We start from the raw sequence: 21531 nt of genomic DNA on the forward strand, positions 1-21531 counted from the left end.
ATCATATATTTATTAACTGTATTAATGAGTTAGTAAGTATATACTTATTAATTTTGCATATCCTAAAAACATTATCCTAATCAATCTTCCCCTCCCCTAATGATGATTTGCTTATTCAAGTATTTATGGGCTAAGAACTATGATACACACCTCTTGATCACCTTATAAGCAAATGGAGGTTAACTCCTTATAATACTAATTCACCGTTCTGAACATCTAATTCTAGAATACACTACCAAAAACAAGTCCGGACACAGAAAGTAGGCTATTTATTATTATATCTAAAAAAAATTCTCCATGTATAATGATTCATATTGTAATTGTAAAAAAATGCACAAAAAAATACTGAATAATAACCAAAAGCCCATAATAAAAATGAGGTAAAAACTTGAGCTTCCCAGATGAGTCCACAGATTTAATTACTATGATGAACGCTATTAAAATCTTATAATGTACAGTGCCCTCTGCTGCAAGACGGAAAACTTAAGAACTGTATCAGTCGCTTGTCGCCTGTCACCAAATGTAAGCGACCTGCCTCAGCTAATGCCTTGGTTACTGGATCTGCGAAAGGGAACGGGTCAGCATGGCCTCATCAAAAGTCTGAAAAGCACCAAAGACGAGCGCTCCCGGCTCCACTGCTGATAACGAGAGCGTTCACACCCAGCTCCCCCGTTTCTGTGCGAGGAGGGCTCACCACCTACAATGAACCACCGTGCTTTCCTACACCGAAACAATTTTAGAAGCCACAAGGAAGCAGAATTCTGACTTAAGGTGAGATATATTTAAAAATCTTAAGAAAAGGAAATAACAAAAGGTCTATGTTCTCTGTTCAAAAAAACTAGGCAAGACCAGTGCCAGCAGAGAAAAAGACTCATCTCCGTCTCTCAACGGGGAGCCGTCAGGGCGTGAGGCAGCGGGATGCGCTCCGTGACTCTGAGACACTCAACCTCAACCTCATTCTTGGCTCTGTGTATTTTTAAACACGTGAGGATTTCCTCTGGAAATGGGTCAAATGATGAGTCTTATCTAAATATCAAAATGATCAAATATTAAAATCCTCCAAAAATTCCCTTTCTCCCTGTTTTTACCAAGTAGCACATTTAACATGGAAACATCTTAATTCCAACTGCCTCCCGTTTCACCTGGATGAGGCCGTGGCATGTAAGCGAGGGATGTAACTGTTGATGAAGCTTTTTTTTTCAATTCAGTAACATGAAAAGGAAATAACCTTAAAGTACTGCTAACACTCTAAAAATGTCAGCCAAACCTCTGGAGTGAGTAACCTTTAACCCAAACCCTCTCCAGGTGTACTTTCACTCCTTTCTCAATTCCAAAGGCACCCATTTCCCACCTGCTTTCTTGCCTGCGGTAGTCCAGCTGCTGCTCCACTCTGACCATGGGCTTCACCATCCCTCGCTCGGCGGTGCTGGCGGCAGACAGCCCCCTGTCGCCGTCCAGCCTGGAGGAGCTCTAAGTCCAGGGGAAACACAGGGCGTTTAAACACAGCACGCGGACCAACCACGCTTCACACTCAGTCAGCGTCGCGGGGGAGGCGCGGGGGGGGCCGCAGAGGGACAGGAGAGGCCAGGAGGGGCCCAGCAGTGCCGAGGATGCCACGTCCACGGCAGTGTGCCCAAGAGCACAGTCACTGAGAGAATAACAGCACACACGGCCACTTTCCCCGTCTGGCTCTAAAACACAGGCATGCAGGCGTGGGGCACACACACCAGGGCCCTGCAGAAAGTCCAGTAATAGCAGCGACCTGACTCCACGGAGTTCTCTTGGGTCAGGACACAGTGGACAGGGTATGTGCACAACGCGAAGAGGCGGCTCTCTGTTTACTTGTGAGTTTTAAGGAAGGATGTAAGAATTCACTCATCACAGCTCAAAACCTAGTGAAGGGTTCAGTGCCGAAACTGGCTTGCTTCCTGCCCTTAATCAACACAGGGAAAAGACACCTATGAAGCAACCCCACACAGTCGATGTAAGTCCCTCCAAGCAGTGCCCAGTCCTAGCCAGCCTGTGGCTGACAGAGGGATGAGTTACTGATGTTCAGAAAACAATCAGAACAGAATCAATAAATTTAGGTAAAAAATCCATTGCAGCAAAAAATTTATGTAAGACTTCTTGCTACATCCCTTACTGTAGAAACTGAGCACAGATAAGTAAATAAAAATCATCCTGGCCTTACCTACCAGAATTAACCTTGTGCAGCATGTATCTTTCCATTCTTTATATCTCCCATAAATGACATTACACAGCCTACACTCTGTAAAAGATACTTTTTCTAATGCTGTAGACATCTCGTAATATTATTTTTATGTTACAGAATTATAATGGCTGTATTAACATTCTGTTGTCTATTCGTCAAGGTTCATTAAACCAATTTTTATTAGGTTGTTTAAAATGTTCATCAGTATAAAGTGTCAGGATAGCTGTGCTTGTTTGTGTGTGTATAAATACACACACACACACACACACACACATATATTCACACACAGTAATTAATTACTTTGTTAAGGTATGGCTACAGAAATAAAATTGCTTGGTCAGTGGATGGCGACATTTAGACTACAAAAAGTTGTTATAAATGAATAATGGTAAGGCAATGAACAAATAAACTGATATGTTTATAAACTAACATGTTACAAAACCACTTTAGCTGTTTTCAAATGATTTTTAGAACAAATGCTCACAAAACAGCTGAAGGAAGCAGGAAAGAAAGGTGTGTGTCTGTGTAGAGAAGGATTTAATCATGTTAAAATACACATGAACACACACACGCATAGGAGTTCAGAAAAGGATCTACCAAAATTTTACCGAAAGCCAACCATGAACTGTTTTCAGTTTTTTTTACACGTTTTCTCAATTTAGCCAAGTTTTCTATATTGACTATGCGTTTTTATAAGAAGCAAAATTTTTTATAAAGATGGTTATTATATTGGGTTCTGAGAGTACTTATTCATTAAATTGCTTAGAAGATCTTTACTGAGACTTTTACGTACTACCAGGCATTTTTCTAAGCAGCAGAAGTGCAGCAGTGAGCACACAAGCCCTACTACCCTCACAAGCTCACACTCCACAGTCAATCGACAAACAAGCAGCGTACGGTATCAAGGGCTGCACAAAGAATGTCACGTACGGTGTGCACTAGTGCCAGGGCACTCAAGGAAGACTCCTTCATGGAGGAGACTGCAGAGGAAGCCCGAGGTAAGAAGGGGCTCGCTGGGGGACAACCAGTGGAAAGAGCGTTCCACGAGAAGCAGGCCCACCCGGCCTTTGGGTGGGAAGGGGGTGGGCGTCCCGGGAACAGAAGCAGTGGTGGCACATGCTGAGCTGAGAGGGAAGGGGGCCGGGCCCCAGGAGCTGTGTGACACAGAGCGACGACCGTGTGACAGCGGGACAAGAAACCACCCAGAGGCTTCGGAAGCAGGGCAGTAGCAACGTCTAATTCACGTCTTTAATACCTCGGTTCAGCTGCCGGGAGGAGAATGACGGGCCAGGGAAGAGCAGAGGAGGGGCTGCCGTCTAAGAAGCTCTGCGGTCCCTCCGCCACAGGACGGCTGCAGCCTGAGCCAGACTCTCCCGGGGACGACAGACAAAGGCGGGTCAGAGGGCAGGGGCCGTGCCGGCGGGACCTGCCGATGACCGGGTGAGGGCGTGACCAGGTGAGGGGACGAGGGGGGCCAGGGTGGCCCGCGACAGGTTTCTGTCGAGCGATGCCGAGGACGCTGGAGGACGGGACGTCAGGCCCCGAGGTGGGGAAGGGTGAGGGAGAGAAGGTGCGTGAGAAAGAAAGTCTCCGTTTGTCTCAGCTGCGTTGAATGTGACGGGTGCTGCAGAGTCTGGGGGGCTGGCGCCCAAGACGGGAGTGGCGCGCACAAAGGGCATCCAACTGTCTAAGGTCAGCTGGGAACAGGTACCAACGGAAGAGGGGGGCCCGAGGTCTGAAGCCTTGGCCCCCAATTTCAGAATCAGGTGGGGGGGGGGGACGGGGACCCACCAATCAGACTGAGGAGGAAGGTGCCGTGAGACGGGGGCGAGAGAGGCCCTGGGGCGGAGGGCGTGCACCCGCTGGGTGGTGCTGGCACCGCCGAGACGGACCACACGGGACCTGGAACCGGGGGCGTCGGTGCCCGGGACAGGCGCGGCCCTACGAGCGGGAAAGGAGATGGAGTGCAGGCCGTGGACACGGCCACCGCCGATGATCCCTGCCAGAAACCGTGCTGAGAACACGAGTAGGAAACGGGCAGTAGCTGGAGAGGACAGCAAGGAAGGGTTTTAAAAACCTGTCCCGGTGCCCGAAGATGAGCCCCACGCGAGCAGCTCCTGCCCCCGAGCCGGGCCCGTGAACGGCGCGGTGGAAGGCGCAAGGCCTGGGAGCTCGGCGCTTCTCGTGAGGCACTAAGACGTCCGCCGCCCCCGTGGAGAGAGACGGGCGAGGGGTCCCGGCCACCAGCCGTCCCACACAAGGAGCCACCAGCAAGACCAGCAGAGCAGACTGAGCCCAAACCGCCCTGCACAGCTACGAAGAAACAAAACAGCTGCTGCTTCAGTCCCCGAGTCTGGGTGTGGGGTGTGACCCAGCAGACGGGAACCAGAACGAGGACAGAAGTAAACCAACTGTGCAAGAGAGAGAGCACAGCGCCCACGGGCGTGAAGCGGCAGGTGGGAGCCGGGACCCAGGCTGAGGTAAGAAGGGCAGGAGTCCGCTATCTGCGGGGGTGGCCTGAGCGAGAAAGGCTGGCCACACAGAGGACAGGCCTAGGACACACCGCTTGGGAGAGAGAGCACAGCCTCCCGGCCTTAGGGGAAAAGACGGTCTGCTGCTCACGTATCACCACGAGAGACACGAGTGGTTAGGACACCCACACGCAGGCCACCATTAAAGTCTGTCTGTACAATACTTTTACGAGGATGTCATCAGTAGTTCATCAAAGACGTCCTGTTATGCGAAACAAACACAGTCCTGTCAGGTAAGAGACAATCACCCACCTTGCTCGCTGGTAATGCTGTCCCACTATGAACATCTCCTCCCAAATCAAAAGTTGTCTCCTGAACAATTCTGTTGAGACAGAAAAAGAAATACATAGAATTAGTAACTCTCCAATGGTAAGAGGTAGTCTCTTCTCTATAATACAAAAGGAATAGCTAGCTAAATATCCCAACGTTCAAAGATCTTCAAGAAATCACTTTACTGCCAGAATATGAGCTTAATGAATTAAAAAACTATTGTGACTTTATGAACTTTTCCTACCAATGTATACTGAATACTCTTGAGATCAGATTTGTTTTCGACTCTCTACCCTGAAAGGTGAGAAAGTGAGCATTCCTTCTCAACCTCCCATTTTTATTCTTTATTATCATTTTTCTTTTTTTTTTTAACATCTTTATTGGAGTATAATTGCTTTACAGTGGTGTGTTAGTTTCTGCTTTATAACAAAGTGAATCAGTTATACATACACATATGTTCCCATCCCTCTTCCCTCTTGCATCTCCCTCCCTCCCACCCTCCCCATTCCACCCCTCCAGGCGGTCACAAAGCACCGAGCTGGTCTCCCTGTGCCATGCGGCTGCTTCCCACTAGCTATCTACCTTACGTTTGGTAGTGTATATATGTCCATGCCACTCTCTCGCTTTGTCACAGCTCACCCTTCCCCCTCCCCATATCCTCAAGTCCGTTCTCCAGTAGGTCTGTGTCTTTATTCCTGTCTTACCCCTAGGTTCTTCATGACATTTTTTTCCCTTAAATTCCATATATATGTGTTAGCATACGGTATTTGTCTTTCTCTGACTTACTTCACTCTGTATGACAGACTCTAGGTCTATCCACCTCATTACAAATAGCTCAATTTCGTTTCTTTTTATGGCTGAGTAATATTCCATTGTATATATGTGCCACATCTTCTTTATCCATTCATCCGATGATGGGCACTTAGGTTGTTTCCATCTCCGGGCTATTGTAAATAGAGCTGCAATGAACATTTTGGTACATGACTCTTTTCGAATTATGGTTTTCTCAGGGTATATGCCCAGTAGTGGGATTGCTGGGTCATATGGTAGTTCTATTTGTAGTTTTTTAAGGAACCTCCATACTGTTCTCCATAGTGGCTGTACCAATTCACATTCCCATCAGCAGTGCAGGAGTGGTCCCTTTTCTCCACACCCTCTCCAGCATTTATTGTTTCTAGATTTTTTGGTGATGGCCATTCTGACTGGTATGAGATGGTATCTCTTTCTGGTTTTGATTTGCATATCTCTGATGATTAGTGATGCTGAGCATTCTTTCATGTGTTTGTTGGCAGTCTGTAAATCTTCTTTGGAAAAATGTCTATTTAGGTCTTCTGCCCATCTTTGGATTGGGTTGCTTGTTTTTTCTGTTATTGAGCTGCATGAGCTGCTTGTATATTTTGGAGATTAATCCTTTGTCAGTTGCTTCATTTGCAACTATTTTCTCCCGTTATGGGGGTTGTCTTTTGGTCTTGTTTATGGTTTCCTTTGCTGTGCAAAAGCTTTTAAGTTTCATTAGGTCCCATTTGTTTATTTTTGTTTTTATTTCCATTTCTCTAGGAGGTGGGTCAAAAAGGATCTTGCTGTGATTTATGTCACAGAGTGTTCTGTCTATGTTTTCCTCTAAGAGTTTGATAGTTTCTGGCCTTACGTTTAGGTCTTTAATCCATTTTGAGCTTATTTTTGTGTATGGTGTTAGGGAGTGATCTAATCTCATACTTTTACATGTACCTGTCCAGTTTTCCCAGCACCACTTATCGAAGAGGCTGTCCTTTCTCCACTGTACATTCCTGCCTCCTTTATCAAAGATAAGGTGACCATGTGTGCGTGGGTTTATCTCTGGGCTTTCTATCCTGTTCCATTGATCTATCTTTCTGTTTTTGTGCCAGTACCATACTGTCTTGATTACTGTAGCTTTGTAGTATAGTCTGAAGTCAGGGAGCCTGATTCCTCCAGCTCCGTTTTTCGTGCTCAAGATTGCTTTGGCTATTCGGGGTCTTTTGTGTTTCCATACAGATTGTGAAATTTTTTGTTCTAGTTCTGTGAAAAATGCCAGTGGTAGTTTGATAGGGATTGCACTGAATCTGTAGATTGCTTTGGGTAGTAGAGTCATTTTCACAATGTTGATTCTTCCAATCCAAGAACATGGTATATCTCTCCATCTATTTGTATCATCTTTAATTTCTTTCATCAGTGTCTTATAATTTTCTGCATACAGGTCTTTTGTCTCCTTAGGTAGGTTTACTCCTAGATATTTTATTCTTTTAGTTGCAATGGTAAATGGGAGTGTTTTCTTGATTTCACTTTCAGATTTTTCATCATTAGTGTATAGGAATGCCAGAGATTTCTGTGCGTTCATTTTGTATCCTGCAACTTTACCAAATTCATTGATTAGCTCTAGTAGTTTTCTGGTAGCATCTTTAGGATTCTCTATGTATAGTATCATGTCATCTGCAAACAGTGACAGCTTTACTTCTTCTTTTCCGATTTGGATTCCTTTTATTTCCTTTTCTTCTCTGATTGCTGTGGCTAAAACTTCCAAAACTATATTGAATAAGAGTGGTGAGAGTGGGCAACCTTGTCTTGTTCCTGATCTTAGTGGAAATGCTTTCAGTGTTTCACCATTGAGGATGATGTTGGCTGTGGGTTTGTCATATATGACCTTTATTATGTTGAGGAAAGTTCCCTCTGTGCCTACTTTCTGCAGAGTTTTTATCATAAATGGGTGTTGAATTTTGTCAAAAGCTTTCTCTGCATCTACTGAGATGATCATATGGTTTTTCTCCTTCAATCTGTTAATATGGTTTATCACATTGATTGATTTGCGTATATTGAAGAATCCTTGCATTCCTGGAATAAACCCCACTTGATCATGGTGTATGATCCTTTTAATGTGCTGTTGGATTCTGTTTGCTAGTATTTTGTTGAGGATTTTTGCATCTATGTTCATCAGTGATATCGGCCTGTAGTTTTCTTTCTTTGTGACATCCTTGTCTGGTTTTGGTATCAAGGTGATGGTGGCCTCGTAGAAGGAATTTGGGAGTGTTCCTCCCTCTGCTATATTTTGGAAGAGTTTGAGAAGGATAGGTGTTAGCTCTTCTCTAAATGTTTGATAGAATTCGCCTGTGAAGCCATCTGGTCCTGGGCTTTTGTTTGTTGGAAGATTTTTAATCACAGTCACAATTTCAGTGCTTGTGATTGGTCTGTTCATATTTTCTCTTTCTTCCTGGTTCAGTCTTGGCAGGTTTTGCATTTCTAAGTATTTGCCCATTTCTTCCAGGTTGTCCATTTTATTGGCATAGAGTTGCTTGTAGTAATCTCTCATGATCTTTTGTATTTCTGTAGTGTCAGTTGTTACTTCTCCTTTTTCATTTCTAATTCTATTGATTTGAGTCTTCTCCCTTTTTTGAGATCAGTTTTTTGAAAACTAATAACAAAAAATTGAAAGGAAGCATAAAGGAAAACAGAGAAAGCTGTTCCGTCAGTGAGTCTCTCTAGGTGGCAAATGGCATGTGTGGGCTCAGGGAAGGCCGGGGTGTGTGAACACAGCGCCGACACCTGAGGCGCCAGGAGCCCACGTGTGGGCTCAGGGAAGGCTGGGGTGGGGTGGGGGGGTGGAGTGGGCATGAAGACAAGGCACAGGCCCAGCTGACTCCTGCCTGAAAGCCAAGCTGATGGTTTTTTAAAAGCTCACGGATACCACCATTAGGCTACAAATAAAGAAATGGAGAAATTTTTGATAATGTCAATAATTAGATCCAGAGTAATTCTAAACAGTTTTTAAGAATATCTCAAAAATACCAAAACTGTTAAACTTATCATTATGAAAAATTAGTTGAGAATATAAACGAAATCTCATTTCAAAGAGTCAATAATCTGAGGCAAGCTACAGCTCTTTGGCAGAAATGAAGGGTGAATGCAATCCATTTATTCCAGTTCACGAGAGAGGCCCAACCGAAGGGGAGAAAGAGCCCTAAAACATCTGTTGAGAGGCTCATACACCATGATCAAGTGTGATTTATTCCAGGGATGCACACAGGTGGTTCAACAGCCACAAATCCACCAACGCGGCACACCACGGTCATCTCCACATATGCAGAACAAGATCTGACAAAATTCAACAGCCATTTGTGATAAAAACTCTCCACAAAGAGGGCACAAAAGAAACATCCCTCATCATCACAAAGGCCACGTATGACAAACCTAAGTCAACATCACACTCAACAGCGAAGAACTGAAAGCATTTCCTCTAAGATCAGGAACAAGACAAGGACGCCTACTCTCACCAATTTTATTCAACAAAGCCAGAGCAATTAGGCAAGAAAAAGAAATAAGAACCATCTAAATCAGAAAATAAGGGAAACTGTCACTATTTGCAGATGACAAGATGCTATATACAGAAAACCCTAAAGACTCCACTAAAAAAATGTGTTAGAATAAGCCAATCCAGTAAGCTTGCAGCGTTCAAAACCAATAACAAAAATATGTTGTGTTTCTATACACAAGTAATAAAATACCAGAGACATTAAGAAAATAATCCCATTTACAGCCGCATCAAAAAGAATAAAACACCTAAAAATAAATTTAACCAAGGAGGTGAAAGACCAGTACACTGAAAACTCCAAGACACTGATAAAAGAAACTGAAGAAGATACAAATAAATGGAAGATATTTGTTATTTTGTGCTCATGGACTGGAAGAATGGATATTGTTAAAATGTCCATACCACCCAAGGCAATCTATACATTCATTGGAATCCCTATCAAAATTCCAATGGCATTTTTCACAAAAATAGAACAATTCTAAAATTTCTATGGAACCACAAAAGATCCCAAGTAGTGAAAGCAACCTTGAGGCAGAACAAAGAAAAAGAACAAGTCACTCCCTGATTTCAAACTATATTATTGTACAAAGCTATAGTAATCAGAACAGAATGGTATCAGCATAAAAACAGACACACAGATCAATGGAACAGGATAGAGAGCCCAGAAATAAACCCACACATATATGGTCAATTAATCTATGACAAAGGAGCCAAGAATATACAATGACAGAGAACATACAGGACAGTCTCTTCAATAAAAAGTGTTGGGAACACTGGACAGCCACGTGCAAAAGAATGAGAATGGATCACCATCTTACACCAAACACAAAGATTAACTCAAAATGGATCAAAGGCTTGAGTAAGATCTGAAACCATAAACTCCCAGAAGAAAATATAGGCAGCAAGCTCCTTGACACTAGTCTTGGTGATGAGTTTTTGCATCTGACAAAAAAGGCAACAAAAGCAAAATAAACAAGTGGGACTGCAGCAAACTAAAAGCTTCTGCACAGCAAAGGAAACCACCGACAAAATGAAGAAGCAATGTGTGCAAGGGGAGAAAATATGTGCAAACCATATATCTGATGAGGGGTTAATATCCAAAATATATAAAGACTTCATACAACTCAGTAACAACATCGCCTCCCAAAACAAAAAACAATTAACAAACGGGCAGAGGATCTGAATAAACATTTTCTAAAGACATACAGATCACCAACAAGTACATGACAAGATGCTCGACGTCACTAATCACCAGGGAAACGCAAATCAAAACCGCAAGGAGGCATCACCTCACACCTACCAGAATGGCCATCATCAAAAGGACAAGAGGTATGTGTTGGTGAGGGTGTGGAGAAAAGGGAACACTCGTGCACTGTTGGTGGGAATGGAGATCGGTGCAGCCACTATGGAGACCGGTAATGGAGGTTCCTCAACAATTAACACAAGAGCTACCGTATGACCCAGCAATCCCACTTCCGGGTGTATATCCGAAGACAATGAGAACACTGACTTGATATGATATCCCCACCTCACGTTCACTGCAGCCTCACTCACAACAGCCAAGATATGGGAGCAGCCTAAGTGTCCACTGATGGAAGAATGGATAAGGATGATATAGTGGGAGTGTGTGTGTGTGTGCGCGCGCGCGCGCACGCCTGTGTCTGTGTATACACGCTCACAGGAATATTATTCAACCATAAAAATGAAGGAAATCTTGCCATTTGTGACAACATGAATGGAATGTGAAGAAACTGTGCTCACTGGAATGTCAGAGAAAGACAATTACCATATGATCTCACTTACATGTGGAACTTAGAACAACAAGACAGCCGTAAAAGGAATGAAATTTTGCCATTTGCAGCAACATGGATGGACTTGGAGGGCATTATGCTAAGTCAAGTCAGACAGAGAAAGACAAATCCTACAGATACCACCTGAAAAATACAACAGACTAGTGAATACAAGAAAAAAGAAGCAGACTCACAGACACAGAGAACAAACTAGTGGTTACGACGGGGGTGGGGAGAAGGGCAGTACAGGGGCTGTGGGATGGGAGGCGTAAACCGCCGGGTGTACCACGGGCTCAAGAATATGTTGTACGACGTGGGGAGCAGAGCCAATATTTTGTAATAACTGTAAATGGGAAGTGACCTTTGAAAACTGTATATAAAAAAACAGTAACAACAAAAAAACCAAACTCACAGATACAAACATTGGTGGATACCAGAGGCAGGGGTGTCCGATTGGTGGGGGGAATGCCAAAATGGGTCAAAAGGTACAGGCTTCCAGTTTTAAAATAATTAAGTCCTGGGGATGTAATGCACAGCACAGTGACTACATTTCCTGAGACTGTGCTGCATAACTGAAAGCTGCTAAGAGGAGATCCTAAAGTTCTCATCACAGGAAAAAACTGCATAACTACGTGTGGCGATGGACGTAACTAGACTTACTGTGATCATTTCACAATACATACAAATACTGAATCACTATGTCACACGCCTGAACTAATATGCCAATTATAGCTCATTTAAGAAATATACATACATGTGTGAAAAAAAGGAATACCTGAGTTATCTACCTAGAAATCTGCATAATGGTTTAACATGAGAACAGTATTAATTTTTATAAAAAAGGAAAGTCCGTTCTACTTTATGGATGTACGTGTAAGTACTGGTATATTCAACCACTAAGCAGTTTTGGCTAGTTTTGCAGGAAAAAGATGTAATAAAAATAAAATGTCACAGCAGCACTACCCCTCAATGAGATGTTCTCCATGTCCTTACACGAACTCTGCTTTCAGCCAGAGACAAGACAAGAATCAACAACCGCAGGCCTCCAGAGCAGGAACCATTAAGGCAAAAAGCAGTAGGAGACGGATGTTCTCACCCAGGAAAACATCGCCCACAAAACTGAAGCGCCGACTGCAAGAGTGGGACAGAGACAGTTTGTAGAACTGTGTTTATGACAGTAACACTACCAACTAACACCATCAAAATAAATATGATACAAAACCTAGAAGTAAAGCCCAGTTGCAAATAAGAGGCAGTAATCGTAGGCACTGCTGATAGACGATACACACCACACCAGAAGAACTGCTCACATGGTAAGTTCTCTGGAGAAACTTCCGAGGAATAAGCGTGAGGCTATTAAGCAGGCGGGCTTTACCCTGTCCAGTTGTCTGGTTCTGAAAGGAAGAAATGGGGCGAAGGAAAGCTGCTAATTAACATGGAAACCCTTTCAGCAAGACCATCTGCTGAAGAGAAGAGCCAGCGGGAAGGTCACGACAAGAGACAGGAAATGGGGAGACGGCTGATAAACAAATACAACCTGAAGAAAGGAATTTAAACAACCTGGTCCTGCCAGACACAGTAGGGAAGGACGGGTTTATCGCGCGCCCAGTTTAAAGATGGAGACAGGGACCTTCCTGTGAAGAACAGACCCACGCCGGTTCTTTCGGGGACGAAGGGCTCGGTCACTTGCTGGACCCTGGCACTGGAAGGCGAGACGCTGGGACGTCAGATCCCCACACCCGCACGGCAGTCCCTACATCCACCCTGCTGACGCGAACATGCGCGAACCACAGAGCGTCCACCCGGGAGTGGTGTTACGTCTTATCTGCACCAACCGCGACTGCCCTTCACCCTTCTCCACCGCCAGGATTCAATGTGGACAGAGTGAGAAGAGAGGCCAAGACGTCCTCAACTGCCTGGCAGCAGCCGTCAGGGTAGAACTCCTAGTGCCGACAGTGAGCTAGCGAAGGGCCAGCACGAGGGAACGGGAACGATCCCCACGTGGCCCCAGGTGGAAGCTCTGCGCGGTTTCACGCAGGAAACCACGGCACAGGAACGAGGAGCGCCACCCCTGGGATGCTACGTCTGTGCTCTCAGCAGGGCCGGGGAGAAGCTACTGCCCCTGTCTTCCCAAGATCCACACCCTAGCAACCTGTAAGACGGGTAACAGTCACCGGGCAGTATATTCATGAACAAAATGTTATCAAAAAGGAAGTCCTATTCCCTTCCCCTCAGAGAAGTTTTCCCAGACGGTAAGGAGTTTCCTTTTCCAGCACCAGGCCCACGTTGCAAGTCCTCAGACAGGCACTAGGTGGAGCCAAATACCTTGAATTCCTTAACAAAGAACAACGTGCTTCACTACTAGTAACAGAGAAGGCACACCTCAACAAAAACACCTCGGTGATGTAAGGCTCATTACACACACCACCATAATTCAAATAAAGTGTTGTTTTAAAGTATCAGCTAGGGCTTCCCTGGTGGCGCAGTGGTTAAGAATCCGCCTGCCGATGCAGGGGACACGAGTTCGAGCCCTGCCCTGGTCCGGGAAGATCCCACATGCCGCGGAGCAGCTAAGCCCACGTGCCACAACTCTTGAGCCTGCGCTCTAAGAGCCCGCGAGCCACAACTACGGAGCCCGCGCGCCATAACTACTGAAGCCCGCACACCTGGCGCCCATGCTCCTTAACAAGAGAAGCTACCGCAGTGAGAAGACCGCGCACCGCAACGAAGAGTAGCCCCCGCTCGCGGCAACTAGAGAAAAGCCCGCGCGCAGCAACGAAGACCCAACGCAGCCAAAAATAAATAAATAAATTTATTTTTAAAGAAGTATCAGGTAAAAAACAAAATTTAAAAGTAAAAACCAGCCACAACTTCCAATTTCAAGATGAAGTCAAGACCTTCTTTCTTCTTCTTCTTCTCTGAAACCAACCCAAATCAACAAGAACCTGAACCACAAACCACAGACTTTGAAAACACAATAAAACACATAACCTGTGGCGAATTCATTTCATTTTCAGCACGATCACAACACTCTGGAATTCTTAAAGTGACGGATGCTCCTTACCCAGGCCTCTGTCTGGGACCCTTCGCCATCAGGCCTCCATCCATGGATCTCTTGGGCAGAGCGTGGTCCTGGCTGGGGTCCACGAACTTAAACACATGGGACACCCCAAACTGCACCTTCATCCCGCTGTGCAGCATCGTCGTCTCCGAGATGCGCTGCCCGTCCACGTAGGTCTCGGCATCCATGCTTCTCGGCGTGACCGTGACCACTCCATCCATGTTTGTGAGGTCACAGTGATGGGGTTCAATTCCTGAACCAAACAACTGAAAAGAAAGGAAAATCAAAGGAACGTCCATCACCAACTACAGAGGATTTAAAGACTGAATTTTAAGACTGTAAGTCCCTCTTTTATGATAAATATAATCTAATAAACTCTGGATTTTTGGTGCTTTCAGGGAATTTCCCCTTAATTTATTAATTAAATAAACACTGTCAAAATAACTGAATATTTTCACCATCCAGCAGCCTGATTTAAGGGGTACCACAACTCTGCATTAAAAAGCATATGGGGGCTTCCCTGGTGGCTCGGTGGTTAAGAATCCGCCTGCCAGTGCAGGGGTCACGGGTTCGAGCCCTGGTCCAGGAAGATCCCACATGCCGTGGAGCAACTAAGCCCGAGAGCCACAACTACTGAGCCTGCGTTCTAGAGCCCACGAGTCACAACTACTGAGCCCGCGTGCCACAACTACTGAGCCCGCGTGCCACAACTACTGAAGCCCATGCGCCTAGAGCCCGTGCTCCGCAACAAGAGAAGCTACTGCACTGAGAAGCCTGCGCACCACAACAAGGGTAGCCCCTGCTCACCGCAACTAGAGAAAAGCCCGCGCGCAGCAAAGAAGACCCAACGCAGCCAAAAATAAATAAACAAATTTATTAAAAAATAAAACGTGGTCATCTTGAATATTAGACAATTAATGGGTAAATCTACACAGATCATCAGGGCTACAAATCCCTGTTCACCTGTTTTACTGCTGTGCTGAGGACGGGGTTAGAACTGAAAATGACATTAGTAATCGGGCCCCTCATGCCACAACTGAGAAGTGAGAATACAGAGAAGGGACATCTGCCCACGCCCAAGCCCCAGGAGGCGAGCAGCCCTGCCCTTCCCAACGCACAGGCACGCTAAGCTCTCCTCTAATCCAGCCTGAGCACTGTGGTTCAGCTAACATTTTAACTATACTTCACTGAACGCCTCCTACTGCGTGTGTGACCCAGTGACAGGCACTTCCACGTACGTTATCCCCCTTAATCTTGTAATCTTGAAACAACCTATAAAACCATCACCATCTTTTGGAGAAAAGCAACAGCCCTGGAGGTCTGGGGGGGAGTGGGACAGACACTCACACTCTGCTCTGTTCACAATGAAGCAGAGAGAAGTGACCCAGAGCAAGCAAGCTGCTTCCATTACATACAAAGGCTTTCCCTCCCTTCCACTCACCCGCGGCGCGGCAGGCCCACACGCTGCCCTATGACCCACCGAAGCGGCAAAGCGGCAGCCGGACACGCACCTGGATGGAGCCGTCGTCGAACTTCTCTGTCCCAACCTCAGTGACACTCAGCTGAAGGCGGTAGAGCTTTGGCTTGTCTCTGGAGTCGGAACCATCTGCGACGAGAGAAGGACAGGGCTTCACTAGCCAAGTCGAATGTGCTCATCATGTTATTTGAAACAAACAAGCAAACAACAGGTTACCTTTGAAGCAACACTACTGTTCTCAATTCTCAGGATTTCTGTTCAAAGAACTCCCCAAATTTATATCATGCAACTTAAGTAACTGAATACACAAAATTCAAAGTAAGACATACGCACATCAGCTTCTGTTTAAAATATAATTCAAGGTACTAACACCGTCATTCATACCGACGTTTTCTTATCACAGAAAAAAATGTTTCCCCACCACACGGTCCTAGACTTGTGTCTGACTCTGAAGAAGACAGGGAGACGCTCCTTCCAGACCAGACCTCCTCACAGACCGCCAGGCACAGCGGAGCTACCGATGGAAGGAGTATGACCTCCCAGCTCACCCCGGACCTTCGGGACCAGACCGACCCCAGAGATGAGGCCCCAGCGCGTGTCCCCACGTGATTCTGACGGCCACCCCTGGCAGGAAGCTCCAGTAAGAACTGCCGTGAAAAGTGCTCACCTCCACGGAGTGGAGCTGGGGTGAAGGACAAAAGGAGAGCCTGGGTTTTTTACTTCTGTGTCATTTCATACTTCCGGGAACTGCTGAGATGTTTCCCTTGCCTGCCATCACTTTGTCTGACGGGCTGGCTTTGGGGGACCACAAGAGCCGCGGCCCCTGCCCACTGACCCCCGGATGGGCTCCTCCTCTCCTCACCTGCCAACCCAACCCACCTAACACAGAGGGTCATTCTGATCTCAGCGCTATCGCACCGGGGGACACGGGCCTCGGCACTCACGCGCCAGGACACGGTCCCAGGGCCGTGACGGCAGCAGCCTCGCTGTGCCCATGCTGTGCAGGCCCCGCTGCCCCAGAGCCTCAGCGACTTCAGAATCGCTCACCGAGCTGCAGTTAAGATCTCTAGTCCCCAGGATCAGGAGTGTAAACACTGCAGTGTACACAGAGTGCAGACTGCTAAAATCTTAGTGCAGTGTGGTCTCAACTCTCACAGACCGAAGACACCAGGAACATGGGTGTGCAAGCTGTTAGAAACGGTTGCTCATTTGAGAGTGCACAAGATCACACGCTAACCACAGGTCTGCAGCGATCTCTGGGATCTGGGTGAAGGTAAGACGAGACTGAAGCAGCATTCGAGAGACACACGTCTCACAGGCACTAAACGCCGGGCCCCGGGTCTGCGTCGCTCCACAGCTCATCCTCATCAGATCTGCTGGCAGCTGAAGCCTCGTTTAAACAACTTTATTTCAACTCCAAGCACTGATCCAAAACGGGGCCTCCGAGTCACGCGGGGCTTTCCCTGGACAGGACTCAGTTCCCTTCTAGACCTGCGGAGCCCAAATCCCTGAGGGATGCTTACCACTCTGCTGGCTGTAAACACCACAGGCAGCCTAAGGACGGTCCTTGTCAAGAAGCACCCTCTCCGGCACCCACCGCACCGAGAGCCACTTCGTCTCAAGCCCACTGGCCATGTCCGGTGAGGGTCTCTGCTTCCTCACCTCTCCCACCCGAGCTCCCAGGCGGCTAGGTCTTTAGAACAATCTCTCCACACCTGGTGCTCAGTGCAGCGTGCGCTCAATAAAGCGTTAACGTATTAACAGTGAAGAGTTATTAACTAAAAATGCGGAGAACAGAATAATGCGATACGGTCTGGCACAGAATTATACAAATGAATTATAAAGAAAGCAAAAGAAGCAAATAAGTGATCAAGAACAACTGTTTCAATCACAATGTTTAAAAAACAGAAGAACATGAAAAATATGTGTGTTTAGGGGTGAAAGAAAAATCCACATTCGCTTTCTTCTGAATTTTGAATGCTTCTGAAGGGTACCTTGTGAGCTAACAAATGGGTATTATATACTTTTCTGCATCAACATTTACATCCACAAATTTAGAAATATAAAAAGAAAGGGAGAGATACAAACGTTCTCAGTCTCTCCTTTCTCTGTGACAGAAATCTATCGACAGACGGATCAGAAATAAACCTTCCCAATCCCTTCTTTCTTTCTGCTTCACAGTAATAATAGAAAACAAAGATACCTTTACAGGTATATCCTGAATAACCTAAACGGTGGCCACTCACGTCGCAGATAAAACAGAGTTCTGGGACCTCGGGCAGAACCCAGAAACGGAGGCGAGTAACGTTCACAATGTAGCTGACAGCTTCTTGCAGATCCAAGGCCCCTCCTCAGTAAGAGCACAGTCACCTCACAGGCAGTAACAAACGTGTAAAACTGTGGCTTAAAACAGAAACCTTAAAATTTTATCCCCTTGCACAACAGGGCTTCTACAAATGCTCTATTTCTGGCTGAAGTACCGGAGCACATCTCTCCTCACTTGAGAGCTACAATGGATCCGCAGTGCCTCGGAAGGCGGAGATAAATCTTCCGAAGTAACCCTACCACGCAGACGAGTGCTTCTTCCAGAGGCTTTGAATGCTGTTTAGAAACATTGCGTACGTTTGCCCTGAAGACACGCGCCACGTTCATATGGTGCAAAATTCAGAAGGCACAAAAAGGACCCGTGAGCCGCACCCTCGCCCACCCGGCCCCTGCCTAGTCCCGCCCACCCAGAAGCAAATCTTCAGAGTCTGTTTTGTGAGCATGTAATTACACCTCCCGATACTCATGCTCTTCCTTCTCCTGGCTTGCACAAGCGTTAGAATACCATTCGGGGTTACCAAACGGAATATGCAACATCCAGTCAAATGTCCAACGTTTGGGACGCGCTTAAAATAGATGACTCTGAGCAAAGCCTGAGAACGTTTTTCAGGACACTTCTGGTGTCACTGCACAGCACGTCTACACATCCAGGCCTGCTTCTGCCTCTGGGCAGCTGGGTGGACGACGGCCTGGGGCGTCTCTTGGCCGCCCGCTTGCGAACAGAGGGCGGGGGACTCACGCGTTTAAGGAGTGCTGACCAGCGCTTCCGTGTCCCAGGCGCCGCGCGGACGCCAGAGGTCTGCGGTGAGAAAGTAAGCTCATGTCCTGGCCCCCAGAGAGCTTCCGTTCGCTTACATTTTAGCAAACCAGTACAACAGGGAAGAAACTGTTTTCGGTACATACCAGGTAAAAGAGGAAACGTATTTGTCTCTCTGTTTGCTCCATTCTTTTACAGTGTGAAAGTAACCAACACGTGAAAACGTTAAGGAATCCTTTTCAGGAATAAAATAACAACAGAAACCTGTCTTAGACTCTACTTACGTATTATATCAAAATAGGTACTAAATATCCCTTGTTTCCATTTTTCTTTAAAAGAATAAAAAACTAAAACTCCAAGTTTGGTTAATATCCAATGAAAACCTGTATGATCAGTTTGGAGAAAATTCAACAAACTGATAAGATGCCGAAAGGCTGAGTCAACTTTATATACAAGAAAGTTTTGATTGTTACATCGACATGTAAAAAATGACACTTGAAATATAAAAACAGACAAAGGAAGTATTTCCATGTACTATTTAAGATGATAGATGCTAATGCACAAAATCTGAGAAACAAGTTCCAAGTAAGAAGGTCCAGCTGCGCCAACCAGAAATGATCTCAAGCAGGAGGGCAGGCCGAGGCCAAGGACACCCTAAACCTGCTCACGATGGCAGCGAGCGCCTCGCGAGAACGATACAGACACGAGCGGCACTAAGTGGGTGGCGGCCTCTTCCTTCTCAGCCCCCTGGCGTCACCGGACACGTGGCCCCGATCGGCGCTCCCTCCCCCACCCACCACCCCCATTTCTCCTTCTGTCCTCCTCCCCCACCCCCATCCGCACCTCCTCCCCCCCGTGTCTCCCCCCCTTCCTCCTGGGGGCGCACAGGGTCGAAGGACAGGAAAACAGCTCTCTCCCTCCTTTAGTCCAAATTCCCACTTAAAACTTAGCCTGAACAAAGACACCGGACATTTCTGCAAAATAAGCTGCTATTAAATGAAATGAATCCTGGATACGGAAGAGTTAACTAGATAGAGATAAAATGAAAGTACATTAAACTCTTAAGAAAAGTTATTTATATTAATTGAAAAGCCAACACATCCAGCATCTGGTCAGTTACCGCTGTTCTGCCCGCGAGGTTGTTAGTGCTCGAGATGAGACAGTAGCAGGAAGCGCGCCAGCCGTAGCAGGCAAAGCGACCCCTTCTCCCTGGGGCGCGCACACACGCGCGGGACCCGGGTGAAGGCAGCAGCGGCGGACAGAGGCCATGCAGACGCATGCAGGGGAGAGAAGGAGAGGGTGAGCTGCAGGGAGGCGACTGTCCAGGGGGAAAGGCACGTCCCGCCCCAGCCCTGGGCTGGAGGACACGGCAGCCATGCTCCGCGCGGCGTGGGCACATCGCTGAGGGGGACACTGAGTTGACAGGGAGTCCCCGAGCAGCAGGGGAGCAGCTGTCTGTCCGTGACAGGGAGACCCACCCCACTCCTTCCCTGCGGAGCACAGCCCAACCCAGAGCAAGGGACGAAAACGACTTCTACCCCCGTCCCTCCAAAAGACAGTGGAAGCACCCGCCCACATCTCAAAAGCCTCCAACGACACCTACAGGACCTCGGCCCAACCCCGAGGACACGTGCTTGGCTGACAACGTGTCCAGGGAAACAGTCGCTCGTAACAAGTCAGCATCCACGAACACAGGGAAACTAAGTCCATTTCACTCTGCGTGCTGACCGGGCTCGGTCAGCAACGACACCTTAAGAAGACAGCGTGACCTGGTGAAGAGAACAGCTCTGGAGTGAGACAGACCCCGGCCGGCAACCGGGCCTTCCCCCATCCCCCCCACCGTCACCTGCTCACCTGCGAGTGCAGCGCGGAGCTGAACTTCAGGCACCTGCGGAGCGCTGCAGCTCTCCAGCAGGCAGCCCAGGCGCTCGGGCACGTCAGACTCACGGGGGCCCCGGCTGCCCAGCTATTCGGACCACGAGTCTCTCTGGAAGCCACCTGAGTCACCTGTGTACCTACTGCGCGGCCTAAAGCAGCAGCTCGGTAAATGCTGACTGAAGTAGCAGAGGGCCGTGAAGGAAGCCGTGTTCTAACAAGCGTCTGATAGATGCTGTCGCCAGTACTGGGTAACCAGTAGGACACAGCTAGCGTTTATCTCGGATCCATCAGTTTCTTACACCAACAAAAAATTTCTCTCTGTTTTATTACCCGGGAGGCCGTAAGGATGAAGCAAGCAGTCAGAACGCCAATTCCCTCTAGAATCTATGTTCCCACGGCCAGGCTTAATCCGCTTTGCTGGTGTGCTCCTATCTCCAAGGTCCAGAACAGTGTCTGACACACAGTAAGCAGTCAGTAAGTACTTGTCAAAGAAATAAATGGATGAATTCTCATCCTGTCTCTGCTGCCCACCAAGTCAACTTTCCACTATTCATTTGAAAATCATCCTACGTCAGGTGCTATTCATCAACTCTCTCTGGGTTAATACTCCTATTTTCAAAAATTTCAGTTTGGGAGAAAACAATCATTAGCTTCTAGCACGTAATGCAAAATCTTGAGTGGCAGACCCAATGCCCAAAGATGATCCTAAAAACTTCTAAGTTCAAAAACAGATGGCTGTCTTCCAGTCGCCGTTCACTGCCTCGGACCACTGAGCACCAAACCCTCACCACTAATCATGTCTGCAAACCACTGTGAGAAAACCAAAGTTTCATGAACTTTTCAGCTGGAGAACTGAGAGGCAAGGCAACACTCACATCTTCCTCATAAACAGCTAATCAATTTAAAAAA

At 46.9% G+C, this 21531-nt stretch overlaps 1 protein-coding gene across 16 annotated transcripts in view; it reads right to left on the bottom strand.

Moving 5' to 3' along the window:
* Positions 1-21531, bottom strand: part of AFDN (afadin, adherens junction formation factor) — a 139511-nt gene that overhangs the window by 52634 nt on the left and 65346 nt on the right. For 15 of the 16 annotated variants that reach the window (XR_007470468.1, XR_007470467.1, XR_007470466.1 and 12 more), the window contains exons 9-12: positions 15697-15791; positions 14189-14451; positions 4996-5065; positions 1352-1470 (exon numbers count right to left, since the gene is read on the bottom strand). Coding sequence is in view for 12 of the 16 variants with exons in the window: in XM_033403980.2 (XP_033259871.2) it covers positions 1352-1470; positions 4996-5065; positions 14189-14451; positions 15697-15791 (547 nt within the window). In the remaining 4 variants the exon portion in view is untranslated. The remainder of the gene's footprint in view (positions 1-1351; positions 1471-4995; positions 5066-14188; positions 14452-15696; positions 15792-21531) is intronic. The other variant, XM_049695208.1, reaches the window with a different exon arrangement.

This window comes from Orcinus orca, chromosome 12, assembly GCF_937001465.1.
Source record: "Orcinus orca chromosome 12, mOrcOrc1.1, whole genome shotgun sequence".
NCBI classification, from domain to species: Eukaryota; Metazoa; Chordata; class Mammalia; order Artiodactyla; family Delphinidae; genus Orcinus; species Orcinus orca.